The sequence below is a fragment of the Oncorhynchus kisutch genome, linkage group LG11, assembly GCF_002021735.2.
Source record: "Oncorhynchus kisutch isolate 150728-3 linkage group LG11, Okis_V2, whole genome shotgun sequence".
NCBI lineage: Eukaryota > Metazoa > Chordata > Actinopteri > Salmoniformes > Salmonidae > Oncorhynchus > Oncorhynchus kisutch.
The window spans coordinates 47,442,649-47,463,766 of record NC_034184.2 but is presented as its reverse complement, the minus strand read 5'-3'; the positions used below and the strand labels follow the sequence as shown (position 1 = coordinate 47,463,766).

At 41.8% G+C, this 21,118-nt stretch overlaps 1 protein-coding gene across 3 annotated transcripts in view; it reads right to left on the bottom strand.

The window, feature by feature from the left end:
* Positions 1–20,257, bottom strand: part of pik3ap1 (phosphoinositide-3-kinase adaptor protein 1) — a 30,778-nt gene extending 10,521 nt beyond the window's left edge. Inside the window, exons 1-13 of one of the 3 annotated variants that reach the window (XM_031835868.1) lie at positions 20,030–20,257; positions 16,811–17,236; positions 16,097–16,326; positions 10,043–10,187; positions 9,675–9,817; positions 8,730–8,862; positions 4,116–4,312; positions 3,731–3,917; positions 3,568–3,639; positions 1,284–1,520; positions 1,114–1,176; positions 800–999; positions 579–651 (exon numbers count right to left, since the gene is read on the bottom strand). In XM_031835868.1, the coding sequence (XP_031691728.1) occupies positions 579–651; positions 800–999; positions 1,114–1,176; positions 1,284–1,520; positions 3,568–3,639; positions 3,731–3,917; positions 4,116–4,312; positions 8,730–8,862; positions 9,675–9,817; positions 10,043–10,187; positions 16,097–16,326; positions 16,811–17,236; positions 20,030–20,084 (2,161 nt within the window). In that variant the 5' untranslated portion in view covers positions 20,085–20,257. Of the gene's footprint in view, positions 1–578; positions 652–799; positions 1,000–1,113; positions 1,177–1,283; positions 1,521–3,567; positions 3,640–3,730; positions 3,918–4,115; positions 4,313–8,729; positions 8,863–9,674; positions 9,818–10,042; positions 10,188–16,096; positions 16,327–16,810; positions 17,237–19,145; positions 20,007–20,029 lie in introns of those variants that run through there. The other 2 variants (XM_031835869.1, XM_031835870.1) reach the window with 2 other exon arrangements.
* Between the last annotated feature and the right edge of the window lie 861 nt (positions 20,258–21,118).

Genomic DNA, 21,118 nt, shown 5'->3' with positions numbered 1-21,118 from the left:
ACAAGAATGTAAGCTTTCTGCCAATATCAGACATATCTATGTCCTGGGAAATGTTCTTGTTTACTTACAACCTCATGCTAATTGCATTAGCCTACGTTACCTCAACTGTCCCGTGGAATGGACACCGATCCCAAATAAGTTTTTAAGTACTTTACACAACTGAACAAATGTGACCACTAATACTGTCTTATGGACTGACATAATTGTAGGCATAGTCAAAGAGGAAAGGCTATTAAAATAAAAAATGTACACTTTCGCTTGATAAATGAAATGTGCAAAGTTGTCATCAAGGCAAAGGGTGGCTACTTTGAAGAATTTCAAATATAAAATATATTTGGATTTGTTCAACACTTTTTTTGGTTACCACATTATTCCATATGTGTTATTTCATAGTTGTGATGTCTTCACTATTATTCTACAATGTAGAAAATAGTACAAATTAAGAAAAAACCTGGAACGAGTAGGTGTGTCCAAACTTTTCACTGCTACTGTAATTGCAGTTGAAGTAGCCTATAAAATACAGTATGCTCTTGTCACATGTAGAGGCAAAGTATAGAAAAGTCTCCTAATATGCCTACCAATCTCCTTCCCAATCTTCTCCCTCTCTTTATGGCGTCTGGAAATGCTGTCTCGTAATCTTTTCAGATTTTCCTATGACAAAAAAATATTTTCTGAATTCGTGGAGGTAGTATTTCAGATAATCATTGTACACCCAAAAGCTAGGCCCGGGCCACAGAAAATATTGGTTTCTTGTGTTCTGCCAAGAGATATGAGTATTAACTATAATCTACTACTGTACCTGTTGATAGCGCAGAGACTGAGATCTCCTATCCTGGTCCAACTGCCAGGTCTTGAATTCCTGCACAGCATCATCCACACTCAGGACCCCCACCTTCACTTTCTCCTGCAAGGCTATGAGCTGCCTCTGGCCTGGGGTCTTCATTCCAGCATAGGGGTCGTGGGAAGAGGAGGTGGCCCCTCCGTCACTCACAGGCCTCACTGGAGGTTTGGAGTCACATACATTGTTAACTAATTAGTGGAGAAGCTGTGATTCAGGGCAATGTGCAATGCATAGAAAATAAAATCTCAAGTGATGTTCAATTTGATATGTACCTGTGTTTGATGGGACTTCTCTGAGGTTCCTCTGTGGATTTGATTCTTCATTTCCCGAAAACACTGTGAAAAGCATAATCATTCACCTGGACCTTAAATACACCGCTGGTTTGGCGACTTATGCACTAGCTAATAGCTTTGGAGAACACTTGTGCTGTTCAGTCATGTACCTCTTGAGATGTAGGTCTTGGAGTCCTCAGGCTCTGAAAACGTTACAGGTCTCGGAATTGGAGCTGGTGGACGGTTTAAAATGTCTGGGATATAGGTCACATTCTCGTCCACCGTGTCATAGATTTGATCTTGAGCACACATGTTGTAAGGGTCTTCCTCCTCAAACCCCTCTGGTTCTTCCAGCTCTTCATTAGCTGTATGCTCCCCAACTTGGGCCACACCTGCATCAGGTTTCCCTTAAAAAAGCCACACAATTTGTTGAAAAAAAAGAGTACGTCCACAAGTCCAATTACAGTACAATGCAGTGCAGTATTTTGTAGTGAAGTTTAGACAACTGTTAATTGCCCCTTGAGCCAGATGTGAATGCTCTGGGGACATCAACTTACCCAACCAGTTTAAAGACAATGAGAACCCCATCAAACATTGAGGGCCCATAAGCAGACAATTATAGTGCATTCAGATAATATTCAGACACTATCATCAATCTACACTCAATACCCTTAATGACAAACACAAACAGGTTTTAGAGATTTTTGCAAAGTTAATACAAATCTAAAACGGATATATCACATTTACATTTAAATATTCAGACCCTTAACACAGTACTTTGCTGAAGCACCTTTGGCAGCGATTACAGAGTGGAGTCTTGGGTATGATGCTACAAGTTTGGCACACCTGTATTTGCTGAGTTTCTTTCATTCTTCTCTGCAGATCCTCTGAAGCTCTAGAAAGTTATTTTCAGGTCTCTCCAGAGATGTTTGATCGGGTTCCATTCTGGGCTCTGGCTGGGCCACTCAAGGACATAAAGATAAATAAAGAGACTTGTCCCGAAGCCACTCCTGCGATGTCTTGGCTGTGTGCTTAAGGTCATTGTCCTGTTGGAAGGTGAACCTTCGGGGTCCTGAGCGCTCTGGAGCAGGTTTTCATCAAGGATTTGTCTGAACTTTGCTCCGTTCATCTTTCCCTCGATCCTGACTAGTCTCCCAGTCCCTGCTGCTAAAAAACATCCCCACAGCATGATGCTGCCAACACCATGCTTCACCGTAGTGATGGTGCCAGGTTTCCTCCGGATGTGATGCTTCCTATTCAGGGCAAAGAATTCAATCTTGGTTTCAACAGACCAGAGAATCTTGTTATGTGCCTTTTGGCAAACTCCAAGCAGGCTGTCATGTGCCTTTTACTGAGGAGAGGCTTCCATCTTGCCACTTTACCATAAAGGCCTGATTGGTGGAGTGCTGCAGAGATGGTTGTCCTTCTGAAAGGTTAGGATAACTCTGGAGCTCTGACAGAGTGACCATTGGGTTCTTTGTCACATCCCTGACCAAGGCCCTTCCCTCTGATTTCTCAGTTTGGCCAGGCGGCCAGCTATAGGAAGAATCTTGGTTGGTTCCAAATTTCTTAGATGAGATAACCTTTCAGAAGGACAACCATCTCTGCAGCACTCCACCCATCAGGCCTTTATGGTAGAGTGGCCAGATGGAAGCCACTCCTCAGTAAGAGGCACATGACAGCCTGCTTGAAGTTTGCCAAAAGGCACCTAAAGGACTCTCAGACCATGAAAAACAAGATTCTCTGGTCTGATGAAACCAAGATTGTACTCTTTGGCCTGAATGCCAAGCGTCACGTCTGGAGGAAACCTGGCACCATCCCTACGTTGAAGCATGGTGGTGGCAGCATAATTCTGTGTGGATGTTTTTCAGCGGTAGGTATTGGGAGACTAGTGAGGATCAAGGGAAACATGAACGGAGCGAAGTACAGAGAGATCCTTGATGAAAACCTGCTCAGGACCACAGACTGGGGCGAAGGTTCACCTTCCAACAGGACAGTGACCCTAAGCACACAGTCAAGACAACGCAGAACTGGCTTCGGGACAAGTCTTTGAATGTCCTTGAGTGGCCTAGCCAGAGCCCGGACTTGAACCCGATTTGATACAGGTGTGCAAAGCTTGGAGCGTCATACCCAAGAAGACTCAATGTTGTAATCTCTGTCAAAAGTGCTTCAACAAGTACAGAGTAAATCTGAATAACTACGTAAATGTGATATTTCAGTTTTTTTATTTGCAAAAATGTCTAAAAACCTATTTTTACTTTGTCATTATAGGGCATTGTGTATAGATTGATGAGGGAAAAAAAACATTTAATCCATTTTAGAATAAGGCAAAATGTGGAAAAAGTCAAGGATTCTGAATACTTTTCAAATGCACTGTTTATCGATATCAAATGATATCAATATCATATTGAATAATCGATATCGGTTTCCACCATTAGTATTTTGTCAATTTACCTTGAAAGAATTTTCTAAGTATGATTTCTTCTGGGTTATGCGACTCTCCTAATGCCTTCTCCATGTCCTCATCTGAGGGAAATAAATATTCAAAGATAATAGTAATCCATCATCATCGTCATCATCATCAAAGGGAAATGGTACTTCCTGTAATTAATCATACATAGGTCTTCCATGTAGTCTGGGCTTAACCCCATCATGGACTCATAGATGTCTTCTTGGCACCCAGGGTTTAGGGAATATTTCATGATGATATCTCGAGAGGAGTTGGAAGTGGACTCGTACACATCCTCATCTTCTTCAGCCGAGATGGACTCTTTGATATGAGACTTCAGCATGTCAGCCGTCTCCTACATACAAGATATCGTGCACATAGTCTTAGTCTTCACTAAAGATATGATTTCACAAAGTTACCACAATAAGATTTACCGGGGGCTGTTATTCGAAATCATTGTTGTGCAATCCAGAGCATTTCCCAAAATTGAGATCACACTAGAGAGATACAAGATAAACACATCACTGAATGAATATACTAACAATGGACTTACCACAAAGTCGTCCATGAACTGTCTCAGGTCAGAGAAGCCGCTCCTCTCTGCCAGTGTATTTGGGTAGTCTCCATTCCTATTCATCACGCTGTAGGCCTGCAAGGCACCTGGACACTGTAGCAGGACTGTGGTAAGCTTCTTCAGCCCATACTTTGCAGCAAAATGAAGCAGAGTGGGAAGCTCCTGCTTTCGCTGATCTGAGTGACAAAAACAGTCAAATGTGATCTATTCCACTTGTTATGAACGTTCTTGAAGACTCAAAACCTTCAGCATATAAATTGAACTTGATAAAAAAAGAAATGTTCCCAATTCACCTAGAACACAGAATGTATTGACCTTTTGGACCTTGGATCATATCCCTGGATGTCAACGTAACTCAATGGGGATAAGATTCTTGGACTCTTAGATTTAAATAATAATAATTTGATGGCATTTTTGAATGTCCAGATAACACTTTTGGATGTGCCAGATAAAAAATGTGGATGATTACAGCAGGTGAATGGTAATTCATCAGTCATATGAAAAAAATCACATTTTTGCAACTTATTTTTCTTGAAGTGTACCATTTATCTAATTTCATAACCATAACTCTCTGCTTTAGGATGGATTTATATCCAGTGGGGAGAACAAGTATTTGATACACTGCCGATTTTGCAGGTTTTCCTACTTACAAAGCATGTAGAGGTCTGTAATTTTTATCATAGGTGCACTTAAACTGTGAGAGACGAAATCTAAAACAAAAATCCAGAAAATCACATTGTATGATTTTTAAGTAATTAATTTGCATTTTATTGCATGACATAAGTATTTGATCACCTACCAACCAGTAAGAATTCCGGCTCTCACAGACCTGTTAGTTTTTCTTTAAGAAGCCCTCCTGTTCTCCACTCATTACCTGTATTAACTGCACCTGTTTGAACTGGTTACCTGTATAAAAGACACCTGTCCACACACTCAATCAAACAGACTCCAACCTCTCCACAATGGCCAAGACCAGAGAGCTGTGTAAGGACATCAGGGATAAAATTGTAGACCTGCACAAGGCTGGGATGGGCTACAGGACAATAGGCAAGCAGCTTGGTGAGAGGGCAACAACTGTTGGCGCAATTATTAGAAAATGGAAGAAGTTCAAGATGACGGTCAATCACCCTCGGTCTGGGGCTCCATGCAAGATCTCACCTCGTGGGGCATCAATGATCATGACGAAGGTGAGGGATCAGCCCAGAACTACATGGCAGGACCTGGTGAATGACCTGAAGAGAGCTGGGACCACAGTCTCAAAGAAAACCCTTAGTAACACACTACGCCGTCATGGATTAAAATCCTGCAGCGCACACAAGGTCCCCCTGCTCAAGCCAGCGCATGTCCAGGCCCGTCTAAAGTTTGCCAATGACCATCTGGATGATCCAGAGGAGGAATGGGAGAAGGTCATGTGGTCTGATGAGACAAAAATAGAGCTTCTTGGTCTAAACTCCACTCGCCGTGTTTGGAGGAAGAAGAAGGATGAGTACAACCCCAAGAATACCATCCCAACCATGAAGCATGGAGGTGGAAACATCATTCTTTGGGGATGCTTTTCTGCAAAGGGGACAGGACGACTGCACCGTATTGAGGGGAGGATGGATGGGGCCATGTATCGCGAGATCTTGACCAACAACCTCCTTCCCTCAGTAAGAGCATTGAAGATGGGTCGTGGCTGGGTCTTCCAGCATGACAACGACCCGAAACACACAGTCAGGGCAACTAAGGAGTGGCTCCGTAAGAAGCATCTCAAGGTGCTGGAGTGGCCTAGCCAGTCTCCAGACCTGAACCCAATAGAACATCTTTGGAGGGAGCTGAAAGTCTGTATTGCCCAGCGACAGCCCCGAAACCTGAAGGATCTGAAGAAAGTCTGTATGTAGGAGTGGGCCAAAATCCCTGCTGCAGTGTGTGCAAACCTGGTCAAGAACTACAGGAAATGTATGATCTCTGTAATTGCAAACAAAGGTTTCAAATACTTATGTCATGCAATAAAATGCGAATTAATTACTTAAAAATCATACAATGTGATTTTCTGGATTTTTGTTTTAGATTCCGTCTCTCACAGTTGAAGTGTACCTATGATAAAAATTACAGACCTCTACATGCTTTGTAAGTAGGAAAACCTGCAAAATCGGCAGTGTATCAAATACTTGTTCTCCCCACTGTACATCCGACTATGAACTAAGATGACTGTCAGAGTAAATTTAATGTCACAATCTGTAATTAATTTAAGGCATAATCTGTAAAAGTTCCTGTAATTAAATGGTAATGCCAAAGAAATAAGAAAATAACTTATACGTGGCTTTTGGGCTTGCTTACTACAAATGTATTAAACTGTTATAACCCAAATTGAACGTTTGTTTTTCTTCATTCTTTATGTTTTAGTGTCTTTTGATTCCCAATATATAGGGAATTTCAATCAACCCCCTATTTTTAAATGGAATTGACACCAACTCTGCTTAGAGCCACTGTCTGTATTTATTGCCAATTTCTTTTAAAGCAAGAACAGTTGCGCTTTTCTGAAATAATTCCCTATTTATTCTAAAATAAATTGAAATTAAAATAATAAAATGTCTCCACTCATTGTTATTGGATTTCAACATTGCAGAGCAAATTACATTTTTGTTAACTTAAGTTATTAAAACAAATAGCATGAACAAAATGACTAGCCAAGATAACTGCCAACAAATGCTTCTTGTGAGCTTGATGCATCTTTCTACTGGAAATTTGGGCCACTCTCCAGCAGCAAACATATCTAATCATTCAATGTTTGAGGGTTGCCCTCCACCAACTGTTTTTTCAGCTCTCGCCATAGATCATGTATGTGATTCAGATCTAGACTCTTGCTGACCACTCCAGAACAGTCCAGCGTTTCTTTTTTTTAACAATTCCAGCATGCTTTTGATGTGTTTTTGGGGTTGTTATCCTGCTGGAAGACCCACAACCTTCAACAGAGACAGTTTGCAGACATGGGTTGAACATTGCACTCCGAAACAACTTTTTACACTGCTGCTACTCTCTGTTTATCATATATGCATAATCACTTTAACTATACATTCATGTACATACTACCTAAATTGGCCCGACCAACCAGTGCTCCCACACATTGGCTAACCGGGCTATCTGCATTGTGTCCCGCCACTCGCCAACCCCTCTTTTACACTACTGCTACTCTCTGTTCATCATATATGCATAGTCACTTTAACCATATCTACATGTACATACTACCTCAATCAGCCTGACTAACCAGTGTCTGTATGTAGCCTCTCTACTTTTATAGCCTCGCCACTGTATATAGCCTATCTTTTTACTGTTGATTTATTTCTTTACCTACCTATTGTTCACCTAATACTTTTTTGCACTATTGGTTAGAGCCTGTAAGTAAGCATTTCACTGCAAGATCTACTACACCTGTTGTATTCAGCGCATGTGACAAATTTGATAATCTGATGATTTCATGATGTCTTGCACACATTTAAGGCTTCCAGTACCAGAGGCAGCAACGCCACAGCATTATCGAACCTCCCCCATGTTTGATTGTAGGGTAGGTGTTATTTTCTTTGAACTCAAAACCCCACCTAAAACAAGCCTAAATCCTGGGGAACATGTTCTGTGGACCAATGAAATGAAATTAGAGCTCTTTGGCAATACAGATCAGTGCTGTGTTTACTGACAGGCAAATGAAGCATTCAAAGAAAATAACAACCTCCCTGCAGTGAAATATGGCGAGGTTTGATAATGCTGTGGAGTTGCTTTGCTGCCTCTGGTACTGGGAGCCTTGAATGCGTGCAAGACATCATGAAATCAGCAGATTATCAGGTGTTTTGGAGTCCATTGTTCAACCCGGTGTCCAAAAACTGGGTCCCCATTGAAGGTTATGGGTTTTCCAGTAGGAAAACGACCCCAAACGCACATCAGAAAGCACCCAGGAATGATTCAGTAAGAGATGCTGGACTGTTTTGGAGTGTCCATCGAATCACATCCAAAACTTATGGCGAGATCTGAAAACAGCAGTTGGATGGCACCCATTAAACATTGAAGAATTAGAGCGGTTTGTTGCTAAAAAGTGGGCCAAATTGCCAGTAGAAAGCTGCAGTTAACAAGACGCATTTGTCTTTTATTTATCTTGGCCAAAGGCTGTGCAACCAATTACTAGCTCCTGGGTGGCAATAATATTGCAATGCCATTTATCTTTATTTTCTCAATTAAAATAGTAAACTTAAGTTTAAAAAAATGTAATGTGGAAAATCCAATTACAAGGTCTGATGGCCAAATGTTTAAATGTCAACTTATTTTATAAGAAATAGGGGAAAGTGCAATGGCGCCAATATATTTGGCCGCAACTATCACTTGATTTGAAATAATATGATAAAAAAAATGCCTGACTGAGATTAGTTGAATTGTTTGAGGAACTCCCTTTACTCTCTTGTGAAAAATCTACAACAATGTAGTGTAAGTATTCACTAGAAACTAGCTAGCACATGGTTTTTCCAACAAAAACACGCAATAGCAGTTTCAATAGAACTGTTAAGTGTGTAGACAAGCAAATGTATCATTACATTATATTTTCTGGTCAAAATGTAAAGCACTTACATGCAGCCATATTGTCTTTCTCAATCTGTCTGATTCCAAACACATGAATTCCACTTGCAGGAATCCTGCTTTTTAACGAGTCTGTCAGCATATTGTCAAGTGACTCTGTGGCATTGGATGTGATATTGAATGCCTAGAAACATAGAAATGAACAACACACTATTGAAGGAAATAGAATATGTTCTAAAGAATTGAAATATAAATGTTTTTTTTAGGTTTCCTTGAAGCTTTAGCCTGTGTGAAATGCAATGCAGCCTCCAATGAAATATTTAGACATTTGACATAACTGCAGGCAACAGGAGATGGCCTCTTAAGCCCTTTTAATTACAGCGTATTCGCCATATGTTAGCTTTCAGTCAAACTGCACAAAAACGAAAGCGAAACTTAAGTTTAGGCAGTAATTCCAACTGGTTAAGTTTAAGGTTTGGGATAGGGTTAAAACACAAAATGTGTGCTTATCACTGGGATGGAACCCCCGATGCATGGGGCCGTAGCTTTCATTTTAAGCCCATCCCCAGCACCTTAGCTTGTTGCAAGCCTAGTAAATGGTAACAGGGACTCGCATTTGTGGCACAAATCCCATTCAAGTCATGGTACCGATATTAGCGTTTTTCATACATCATGATCAAATCATCTAAAAGTGATTTTGTTGAGCTTCACAATGATTTTGAGATACTTTCGGATGATTTGGACAAAATTCTAATATCGGCACCAGGACTTCGATTTGGCACAAATTGATCATGGAAACAGTGCCATAGAAACTTAAACAAAAGCATGGATTGCTGTCAAACCTTGTCCATACACTGCTTACAGGGTTAAGAAACCAATATGTCATTTTGTATTTTGGGTGAACTATCCCTTTCAAAATCAATTATTTAGAGGTGTTGAAAACAGAGTTTGTCAGTCTTCAGTATTCTGTTTTCACTCTATACTGAGCACTCTCACCTGACACATAAAGTCCATGGGAGCAGCTGCAAGTTCAAGGTAACGACTGACTTCTCCCATGGCTGTGTAGTATGTTACAGGACTCAAACAGACTGGTGAGTCGTTGCCATGCAGAGTGAGTGACACCTCTCCTGCTGGCATATCTGGTAAAGATAACATTTATCTGGGTTAGCATTCTTTATCTACTGTACAGAATAGTGGCTGGCAAATCACTTCAAGTTATTCACATTGGTCAAAGAAATGTCCCCAATAAGAATGTAATAGTGAAGTAGAATAATAAGTGAAAGTGAAACAGAAGACTGGGTATGCGGTCTAAATTTTTCTCTATAGCTTTGCGATGGAAAGTCTCTAAAGGTTAGCGTACTTACCAGGCGCATTAACACTGATGGTGTATTCATTCTCCAAAATCCCTAAAATCCGTTTTGCAACTGAATCTTTAGAGGAAAACTCCACCTCCATTTTCAATTGGTTGTCCAGTTTATTTGAAAAGATTATGAAAATAGTTGCATGGTCCTGTAAAACATGTACAGTCATCATGGAGACATCAGATACTGGAAGCAATTGTATTCTAGGCTTAATAGGAGTTGGCTCAAAAAAAACTGCACTTGCAAATAAAGTTGTCCTGGGCTGATTATAATTTGAGTGTAATTTAAGGGTGAGCCTCGATATGAATCAAGAAATAATCAGACAAATTCACACACCAAAAATGATAGTAACAAAGAGGCATGGTTGTCCAACACCATACACTCCAACAACTGTTACACTTATGACAGTATCATGTACATTGCCTTCAGAAAGTATTCTTCCCCCTTGACTTACCTTGTTGCGTTGCAGACAGAATTAATAATGTATTAAAAAAAAGAATTCTCACCCATCTACACCCAATACCCAATAATGACAAAGTGAAAACATGTTTTAGAAATGTTTTCAAATTTATTGAAAATGAAATACAGAAATATCTCATTTACATAAGTATTCACAACCTTGAGACCTTTTAGAATCACATTTGGCAGCGATTACAGCTGTGAGTCTTTCTAGGTAAGCCTCTAAGAGCTTTGCACACCTGGATTGTATAATATTCCTACAAAAATTCTTCAAGCTCTGTCAAGTTGCTTGTTGATCGTTGCTAGACAGACATTTTCAAGTCTTGCCATTGATTCTTATATTTAGCCTTGTGTTTTAGGTTATTGTCCTGCGGAAAGGTGAATTTAAACTCCCAGTGTCTGTTGGAAAACAGACTGAACCAGGTTTTCCACTAGGATTTTGCCTGTGCTTAGTTCTATTCAATTTCTTTATATCCTAAAAACTCCCTAGTCCTTGCCGATGACAAACATATCCATAACATGATGCAGCCACCACAATGCTTGAAAATATGAAGAGTGGTACTCAATGATGTGTTGGTTTTGCCCCAAACATAACGCTTTGTATTTAGGACATAGCCAATTTCTTTGACACATTTTTTGCAGTTTTACTTCAGTGCGTAATTGCAAACAGGATGCATGTTTTGGGGCAAAAAATGTTTCTGTACAGGCTTCCTTCTTTTCACTCTGTCATTTAGGTTAGTATTGTGGACAGTGGCAAACCGTCCTTCAGGGCAGGTGGGGCTGTAAAGGCTCTGCCCCACCTGTTTATGAAATAAATAAATAAACAAATGTTTTATTAAATACAGTCCCAGTCAAAGGTTTGGACACACCTAGTCATTCCAGGGTTTTTCTTTATTTTGACTATTTTCTACATTGTAGAATAATAGTGAAGACATCAAAACTATGAAACAACACATATGGAATCATGTAGTAACCAAAAAAGTGTTAAACAAATCAAAATATGTTATATTTGAGATTCTTCAGTAGCCACCCGTTGCCTTGATAACATCTTTGCACACACTTGAATGAGTAGGTGTGTCCAAACTTTTGGTACTGTATATATATTGTTGTTGCCTGTTTTGCATGTTATTTTGGCATCAATTTGTTTCACATATCAGTTTGCAAACAATGTAGTTAATAGTTAATAAAGCCGCAAACAAACATGGTCTCTTTCTTGAGTAAGGACGCTCCAAAATGCAGGTGTTACAGCCTAGATCAGTACTTTCTGTGGTGGAGGGGCTGCCAGCGAAAGTACAGAGCATAGGCGTTGGAAATCTTCTCTAGTTGCGCAATGATTGGCTCAGTGTTCTGTCACTCATGGGGACATTACGTCATCCCCGAATCCACAGGAAGAGCTAAGCAGTTCAAGCCCCATTGGGTGGTGTCATATACACTGCTCAAAAAAATAAAGGGAACACTTAAACAACACAATGTAACTCCAAGTCAATCACACTTCTGTGAAATCAAACTGTCCACTTAGGAAGCAACACTGATTGACAATAAATTTCACATGCTGTTGTGCAAATGGAATAGACAACAGGTGGAAATTATAGGCAATTAGCAAGACACCCCCAATAAAAGAGTGGTTCTGCAGGTGGTGACCAGACCACTTCTCAGTTCCTATGCTTCCTGGCTGATGTTTTGGTCACTTTTGGATGCTGGCAGTGCTTTCACTCTAGTGGTAGCATGAGACGGAGTCTACAACCCACACAAGTGGCTCAGGTAGGATGGCACATCAATGCGAGCTGTGGCAAGAAGGTTTGCTGTGTCTGTCAGCGTAGTGTCCGGAGCATGGAGGCGCTACCAGGAGACAGGCCAGTACATCAGGAGATGTGGAGGAGGCCGTAGGAGGGCAACAACCCAGCAGTAGGACCGCTACCTCCGCCTTTGTGCAAGGAGGAGCAGGAGGAGCACTGCCAGAGCCCTGCAAAATGACCTCCAGCAGGCCACAAATGTGCATGTGTCTGCTCAAACAGTCAGAAACAGACTCCATGAGGGTGGTAAGAGGGCCCGACGTCCACAGGTGGGGGTTGTGCTTACAGCCCAACACCGTGCAGGAGGTTTGGCATTTACCAGAGAACACCAAGATTGGCAAATTCGCCACTGGCGCCCTGTGCTCTTCACAGATGAAAGCACGTTCACACTGAGCACGTGACAGACGTGACAGTCTGGAGACGCCGTGGAGAACGTTCTGCTGCCTGCAACATCCTCCAGCATCACCGGTTTGGCGGTGGGTCAGTCATGGTGTGGGGTGGCATTTCTTTGGGGGGCCGCACAGCCCTCCATGTGCTCGCCAGAGGTAGCCTGACTGCCATTAGGTACTGAGATGAGATCCTCAGACCCCTTGTGAGACCATATGCTGGTGCAGTTGGCCCTGGGTTCCTCCCAAGACAATGCTAGACCTCATGTGGCTGGAGTGTGTCAGCAGTTCCTGCAAGAGGAAGGCATTGATGCTATGGACTGGCCCACCCGTTCCCCAGACCTGAATCCAATTGAGCACATCTGGGACATTATGTCTCGCTCCATCCACCAATGTCACGTTGCACCACAGACTGTCCAGGAGTTGGCGGATGCTTTAGTCCAGGTCTGGGAGGAGATCCCTCAGGAGACCATCCGCCACCTCATCAGGAGCATGCCCAGGCATTGTAGGGAGGTCATACAGGCACGTGGAGGCCACACACACTACTGAGCCTCATTTTGACTCGTTTTAAGGACATTACATCAAAGTTGGATCAGCCTGTAGTGTGGTTTTCCACTTTAATTTTGAGTGTGACTCCAAATCCAGACCTCCATGGGTTGATAAATTTGATTTCCATTGAATCATTTTTGTGTGATTTTGTTGTCAGCACATTCAACTATGTAAAGAAAAAAGTATTTCATAAGAATATTTCATTCATTCAGATCTAGGATGTGTTATTTTAGTGTTCCCTTTATTTTTTTGAGCAGTGTATTTACATTAGAAGTGTCCGTCCAAGAAGTCTCAAGGTCATTAGCCACAGATAAAATGACGTCAAATCAAGTTATATTTATTGTAGCTTTGATTAGACTGATGTCAACATCATACTTTCACAATATTAGCTAGCAAGCTAGACAAGCAGTCGGGGTCTGGGTTTAAGGATTTATAAGATCACTGATGTCATGATTCAACCTAGTTTTTTCATAGTTCCCTGTTGTCTTGAAAGCACCATAAATCCAGAGAATGTAGTAAGCTGTTTGTAGACCATCAGCCTAAGAATTTGGTCTCTCTCCCCCACAGAAGTTAGCCTAATGTTCTGACTTGGTGGTGCACATATAGTCTATAGCCTGTTTTAGAGAAATGTCATAATCAAATATTGTAAGCCCTTTCATTGTCTGCTTATATGCCCCTGTTATTTATCCTACAGTTCTGACTTACATCTGAACATCACACCTGTGGGACAGGTACAGGATGGCAACAACAACTGCCCGAGTTACACCGGGAATGCACAATCCCTCCATCAGTGCTCAGACTGTCCGCAATAGGCTGAGAGAGGCTGGACTGAGGGCTTGTAGGCCTATGGTAAGGCAGGTCCTCACCAGACATCAGACAACAACGTCACCTATGGGCACAAGCCCACCGTCGCTGGACCAGACAGGACTGGCAAAAAGTGCTCTTCACTGACGAGTAGCGGTTTTGTATCACCAGAGGTGATGGTCGGATTCGCGTTTATCGTCGAAGGAATGAGCGTTAAACTGAGGCCTGTACCCTGGAGCGGGATTGATTTGGAGGTGGAGGGTCCGTCATGGTCTGGGGCGGTGTGTCACAGCATCGGACTGAGCTTGTTTTCATTGCAGACAATCTCAACGCTGTGCGTTACAGGGAAGACAGCCTCCTCCCTCATGTGGTACCCTTCCTGCAGGCTCATCCTGACATGACCCTCCAGCATGACAATGCCACCAGCCATACTGCTCGTTCTGTGCGTGATTTCTTGCAAGACAGGAATGTCAGTGTTCTGCCATGGCCAGCGAATAGTCCGGATCTCAATCCTATTGAGCACGTCTGGGACCTGTTGGATCGGAGGGTGAGAGCTAGGGCCATTCCCCCCAGAAATGTCTGGGAACTTGCAGGTGCCTTGGTGGAAGAGTGGGGTAACATCTCACAGCAAGAACTGGCAAATCTGGTGCAGTCCATGAGGATGAGATGCACTGCAGTACTTAACTTAATGCAGCTGGTGGCCACACCAGATATTGACTGTAACATTTGATTTTGACCTCCCCCTTTGTTCAGGGACACTTTATTCAATTTCTGTTAGTCACGTGTCTATGGAATTTCAGTTCAGTTTATGTCTCAGTTGTTGGATCTTGTTATGTTCACACAAATATTTACACATGTTAAGTTTGCTGAAAATAAATGCAGTTGACAGTGAGAGGACGTTTCTTTTCTTGCTGAGTTTATGGTTTATGTTCAGACTGTTGTTGTACATGTTTTCTGTGTACTATGTAATAGATTACTTTCCTTTTCTTGGCACTTTGCCCAGTCATATTTAAGGTTAGAACTACCTTTCTAGGTGTTCTGATGCTTCTAGCTTGGAGTAAACAATGTTGATAAGATATCTACAGTATTTCACTTTTTAATGTGTATAGTATTGCTTAATAGGTGTTGTCCAATCAATGTTGTAACCACACCCTCTTCTAATTAGGGCTGATTGGAAAAAGCTGTTTAAAAGAGGACATGGTATTATCATTTCTTTGTACTCCCTGATGAAGACCATGCAGCCGAAACGCAGATTTTTAAAACTTTGTTTCTATTGAATATGCCATACAAATAAAGTCATTTTAATTAATTATATGAAGAGTGCCTTGGTCCTCCTTTCTTTTTGATAACCAATTTACCCCTTTTACCAAAGAGCACCTTCTGTCTACCAAAATCTACTATTGTGTACCTTAGCAGCGCTTCCCTTCCTCCTCTTTTTCTTCTACAAGTTCATCCATTTAAAATTCAGTCTGCAAAACAACAAATGTGGAAAAATATCAAGGGGTTTGAACACCTTCTAAAGGCACTGTGCCGGTTATGTCCCATTAATCTTTCCTTATGCTGTGCTGTCCAGAAGAAATCTTTGAACTTTGTTCAGTGCCATTACAGCCTTGTCTATGTGATCCTACCCATCCCGGATCCGGGAGCGTGACTACAGGCTCAGCTCATTACCATAACGCAAAATGCGAGAAAATATTATTAGAAATATTTAACCTCCACACCTATACAAGTCCAATAGCTCAAATGAAAGATAAACACCTTGTTCATCTACCCAGCAAGTCAGATTTCTAAAATGTTTTACGGCGAAAACACACCACACATTTATATTAGACCACAACCGAAACAAAAGACAAGAGGCGGCCATTTTGTCCCAGAAAATATAAAATTATAAAAGCAGGATTAAAAAATTGCAATTCTTACCCCACATAGAACTCTGTTTTGTCCCAGAAAATATAAAATTATAAAAGCAGGATTAAAAAATTGCAATTCTTACCCCACATAGAACTCTGTTTTGTCCCAGAAAATATAAAATTATAAAAGCAGGATTAAAAAATTGCAATTCTTACCCCACATAGAACTCTGTTTGGTTGTACAGTGAGGCAGGCGGGATGTGTGGGGCTCGTTGCCTGGCTTGGGTGGACCTCTGTTCTCACATTGTCACTTTCATCCTGGACACACTCTGGTTCTGTCACTGACTCATCCTCTGTCCCCTCAGCTTTGGGGTTCTGGACCACAGGGATTTTTGCTTCTGTTGTTGCCATAGCTTCCACATCATGTCCAGCCTCTTCTGTATTACCTTTTGAATACAAAGTCAAAATAAAAACCTATCGGTAGATCTCAATTGAAAATTGTGAAATGGGTGAGTTTAATGAACTAAGTTCTAGATGGTATGTAAATTCTCTGAGTATAATTCAATAATGGTTACATGCACTTTAAACAGAGAAACAAAAATCCAAATGTAAACCTATGTCTGAATATTATGAGAATCTGGCTGTATCTGGCTCCTGAGTGGCGCAGCGGTCTAAGGCTCTGCAGCTCAGTGCTAGAGGTGTCACTGCGGACACCCTAGTTCGAATACAGGCTGTTTCACAACCGGCTGTGATTGGGAGTCCCATAGGGCAGTGCACAATTGGCCCAGCCTTGTCTGGGTTTGGCCGCGTAAGCCGTCATTGTAAATAAGAATTTGCCCTCAACTGACTTGCCTTGTTAAATAAAGGTAAAAAAATAAAAAATGTAATATACTTTCCCAAAACTTTATAAGGGTATTATAGTGAACATACTGTCAGCAATGGATTGTAGAATGGTGGAGATGTAGAGAGCAGGTTCATCTTCAGGATAAAGTTTTCTCCAGCTCTGCCAGTCCTCAAACCATTCAGTCGATATGTCATCCTCTGATATTCCACACAACAGCGCCACCACTCTGTGTGGAGGTTGTAGGAGTCTCTGAAAAGTGGCCAGGACTTCAGGGTCATCTAGAATGTCTACGAATGCGGCTGTCAGTAGCAGCACAATGCATTTACTATTATGGAAAATGTTGAGGTCACATCCATGTAGCTGATCAGCACAGTCAACTGCATACAATACGATAGACCTCTTGGGAAACTTCCGTGAAGACTTCAAGATTTTTTGCAGATACATTGCCCATTCCTGAGCCTCGCTAGAATGGACAATCAACAGCTCACACGTGGAGTGGAATCCAGACATTGCTGGAAGACAAATTATGGAGTCTATTTTATCAATGAATTATTAAAAGATCTTTTATAAACTTTTATAAACATAACTGCACTTAATATGCCTACATTTATATCAAATTATCTTTATAGTTATTTTGTTCTCTTGAGAAAGAGAAAAGTCAGGGTACTAAAGCTGGGGTTATACTAAACGTTGCACTAAAACTGTACACAACGCCAAGTGTCCAAAGCAGCCTGAGCTATGAGATTTCAAGGTTGATGTGGTTAGCTGGGCTTGACAATCTGGACCCTCTATTTCTGAAACTATCTGCCACCATTGTCGCAACCCCTATTACCAGCCTGTTCAACCTCTCTTTCATATCGTCTGAGATCCCCAAGGATTGGAAAGCTGCCGCAGTCATCACCCTCTTCAAAGGGGGAGACACCCTGGACCCAAACTGTTACAGACCTATATCCATCCTGCCCTGCCTATCTAAGGTCTTCGAAAGCCAAGTCAACAAACAGGTCACTGACCATCTCGAATCCCACCGCACCTTCTCCGCTGTGCAATCTGGTTTCCGAGCCGGTCATGGGTGCACCTCAGCCACACTCAAGGTACTCAACGATATCATAACCGCCATCGATAAAAGACAGTACTGTGCAGCCGTCTTCATCGACCTTGCCAAGGCTTTCGACTCTGTCAATCACCATATTCTTATCGGCAGACTCAGGAGCCTCGGTTTTTCGGATGACTGCCTTGCCTGGTTCACCAATTACTTTGCAGACAGAGTTCAGTGCGTCAAATCGGAGGGCATGCTGTCTGGTCCTCTGGCAGTCTCTATGGGGGTGCCACAGGGTTCAATTCTCGGGCCGACTCTTTTCTCTGTGTATATCAATGATGTTGCTCTTGCTGGGGGCGATTCCCTGATCCACCTCTACGCAGACGACACCATTCTATATACCTTCGGCCCGTCTTTGGACACTGTGCTATCTAACCTCCAAACAAGCTTCAATGCCATACAACACTCCTTCCGTGGCCTCCAACTGCTCTTAAACGCTAGTAAAAACCAAATGCATGCTTTTCAACCGGTCGCTGCCTGCACCCGCATGCCCGACTAGCATCACCACCCTGGATGGTTCCGACCTAGAATATGTGGACGTCTATAAGTACCTAGGTGTCTGGCTAGACTGCAAACTCTCCTTCCAGACTCATATCAAACATCTCCAATCGAAAATCAAATCAAGAGTCGGCTTTCTATTCCGCAACAAAGCCTCCTTCACTCACGCCGCCAAGCTTACCCTAGTAAAACTGACTATCCTACCGATCCTCGACTTCGGCGATGTCATCTACAAAATGGCTTCCAACACTCTACTCAGCAAACTGGATGCAGTCTATCACAGTGCCATCCGTTTCGTCACTAAAGCACCTTATACCACCCACCACTGCGACTTGTATGCTCTAGTCGGCTGGCCCTCGCTACATATTCGTCGCCAGACCACTGGCTCCAGGTCATCTACAAGTCCATGCTAGGTAAAGCTCCGCCTTATCTCAGCTCACTGGTCACGATGGCAACACCCATCCGTAGCACGCGCTCCAGCAGGTGTATCTCACTGATCATCCCTAAAGCCAACACCTCATTTGGCCGCCTTTCGTTCCAGTACTCTGCTGCCTGTGACTGGAACGAATTGCAAAAATCGCTGAAGTTGGAGACTTTTATCTCCCTCACCAACTTCAAACATCAGCTATCTGAGCAGCTAACCGATCGCTGCAGCTGTACATAGTCTATTGGTAAATAGCCCACCCTTTTTCCCCTACCTCATCCCCATACTGTTTTTATTTATTTACTTTTCTGCTCTTTTGCACACCAATATCTCTACCTGTACATGACCATCTGATCATTCATCACTCCAGTGTTAATCTGCAAAATTGTAATTATTTGCCTACCTCCTCATGCCTTTTGCGCACATTGTATATAGACTCCCCCTTTGGTTTCTACTGTGTTATTGACTTGTTAATTGTTTACTCCATGTGTAACTCTTTGTTGTCTGCTCACACTGCTATGCTTTATCTTGGCCAGGTCGCAGTTGCAAATGAGAACTTGTTCTCAACTAGCCTACCTGGTTAAATAAAGGTGAAATAAATAAATAAATAAAAATAGAAGAATCAATAGGCATCCTGTTTGAGATGTCAACACTGAGTACAGTCAATAGGGAGCTGAACAAACATTGACCAGAGTAATTTGTTGCAACTCATGACCGTACTTCATCAAGCCAAGTTCATCCCTGTAAACCTAAGAGTTAAAGAAACAGCATAAGTGTGGCTTCTTTATTGTCAGAAACCACTACATTCATACAATTAAGAAACACGTGTCATTTGTTTGAACCAACATTATTATCCGCAATCATAAATGTGCTTCAATCATAATGTACAGAAATGGTTTTGCAAAACTTTTGCTGAGATGACATGCAGAAACATGTCACCAATGCTAACTAACTACAGGAAGAGTAAAACACTAACTTCCTTATTTGAAAGCAGATCTGTAAATGGTTTTACATTCAGTCAAACCACAAAAAAAGCAATTTTAACAGATTCTTGAAACGTTTTTAGGTATATGTCATATTTAAGTTTCTCAAAGAAAACATTCATTAAAACCAAACCCTTCTTTCTTCCCCGCTGAATTGTTGATTGACCAACAATAGGTTCCACAGTGTGCAGTGAGTGCTTATAGTATTGGTTTGTACAATTAGAAACATTTGTATGTTGTTGTCAGGCTAACATTGGACAAAAAAAAGAAAGACATTTAAGACGTCAACAAGTTCACTTCTTACCCGTTTCTGAAGATGAGACAACTCTATCCATTGTGAAGTTTGAGAACAGTTGCATCAACTCACCCCACAGCACAAAACATCTGTCCTTGTCAATGGCTGTCCTCACTTTTTGGAGTTAAGCCCTTCTTTCTTTCCTGCTGAATTTAGGCTCTTCGCATGAACAGCTTTCACGAACTAACCCCCTATTAATAGAAACAGTTTCCTGATGTTGAGTGGCACGGTGTCACTTCCTAAAACAGTTACAGCAGTGAGACATTCCCCTGAGAGGAGTGTGAAAGAAATGCCGACTGTATCCTGTAGTAATTTGTGTAGATATGAACTAGTGCTTGCGACATGAGTCATCTCTTCTCACAAAGTTTGGTTTGTACCAACAAAACCTAAAACCAACCTCGAGTCAAAACAATAAAGATAGAGCAAACATACGAAGACCACAAAACAGTCATTGTATTTGACACCACCAATAACACACACACACACACACACACACACACACACACACACACACACACACACACACACACACACACACACACACACACACACACACACACACACACACACACACACATGCACACCTGATAGTTGTCACATGTTCCTTTTTTCACTTCCTCACAGATTAAAATTAGTGCTTTTCAATGTTAACCTGAAAATACAACAAAAAGCATGTCAGAGACTGAGGGCTCATGCAAGTTGACGGTATAGATGTCTTGTGGTTCCCCATCACTTACATATTAGACCAAAAGATGGCCTCATCAAACAGCCTATTCAGTAAGCATTTATAAAAAATGAAAGTTTGTATTTCTATAGTTATGTGACTATATCATCATGCATAAAGTATTCACGGCAAAACCACATTATAACACTCATAAGCACGTCTAAGAAGAACCTCTCCCTCAATGTAATCATGACCAAGGAGATTGTGGACTAAAGGAAAAGGAAGACCGAGCACACCCCCATTCTTATCGATGGTACTGTAGTGGAGCGGGTTGAGAGCTTCAAGTTCCTTGGCGTCCACATCACCAACAAACTAACATGGTCCAAGCACACCAAGACAGTCGTGAAGAGGGCACTACAAAACCTATCCCCCCT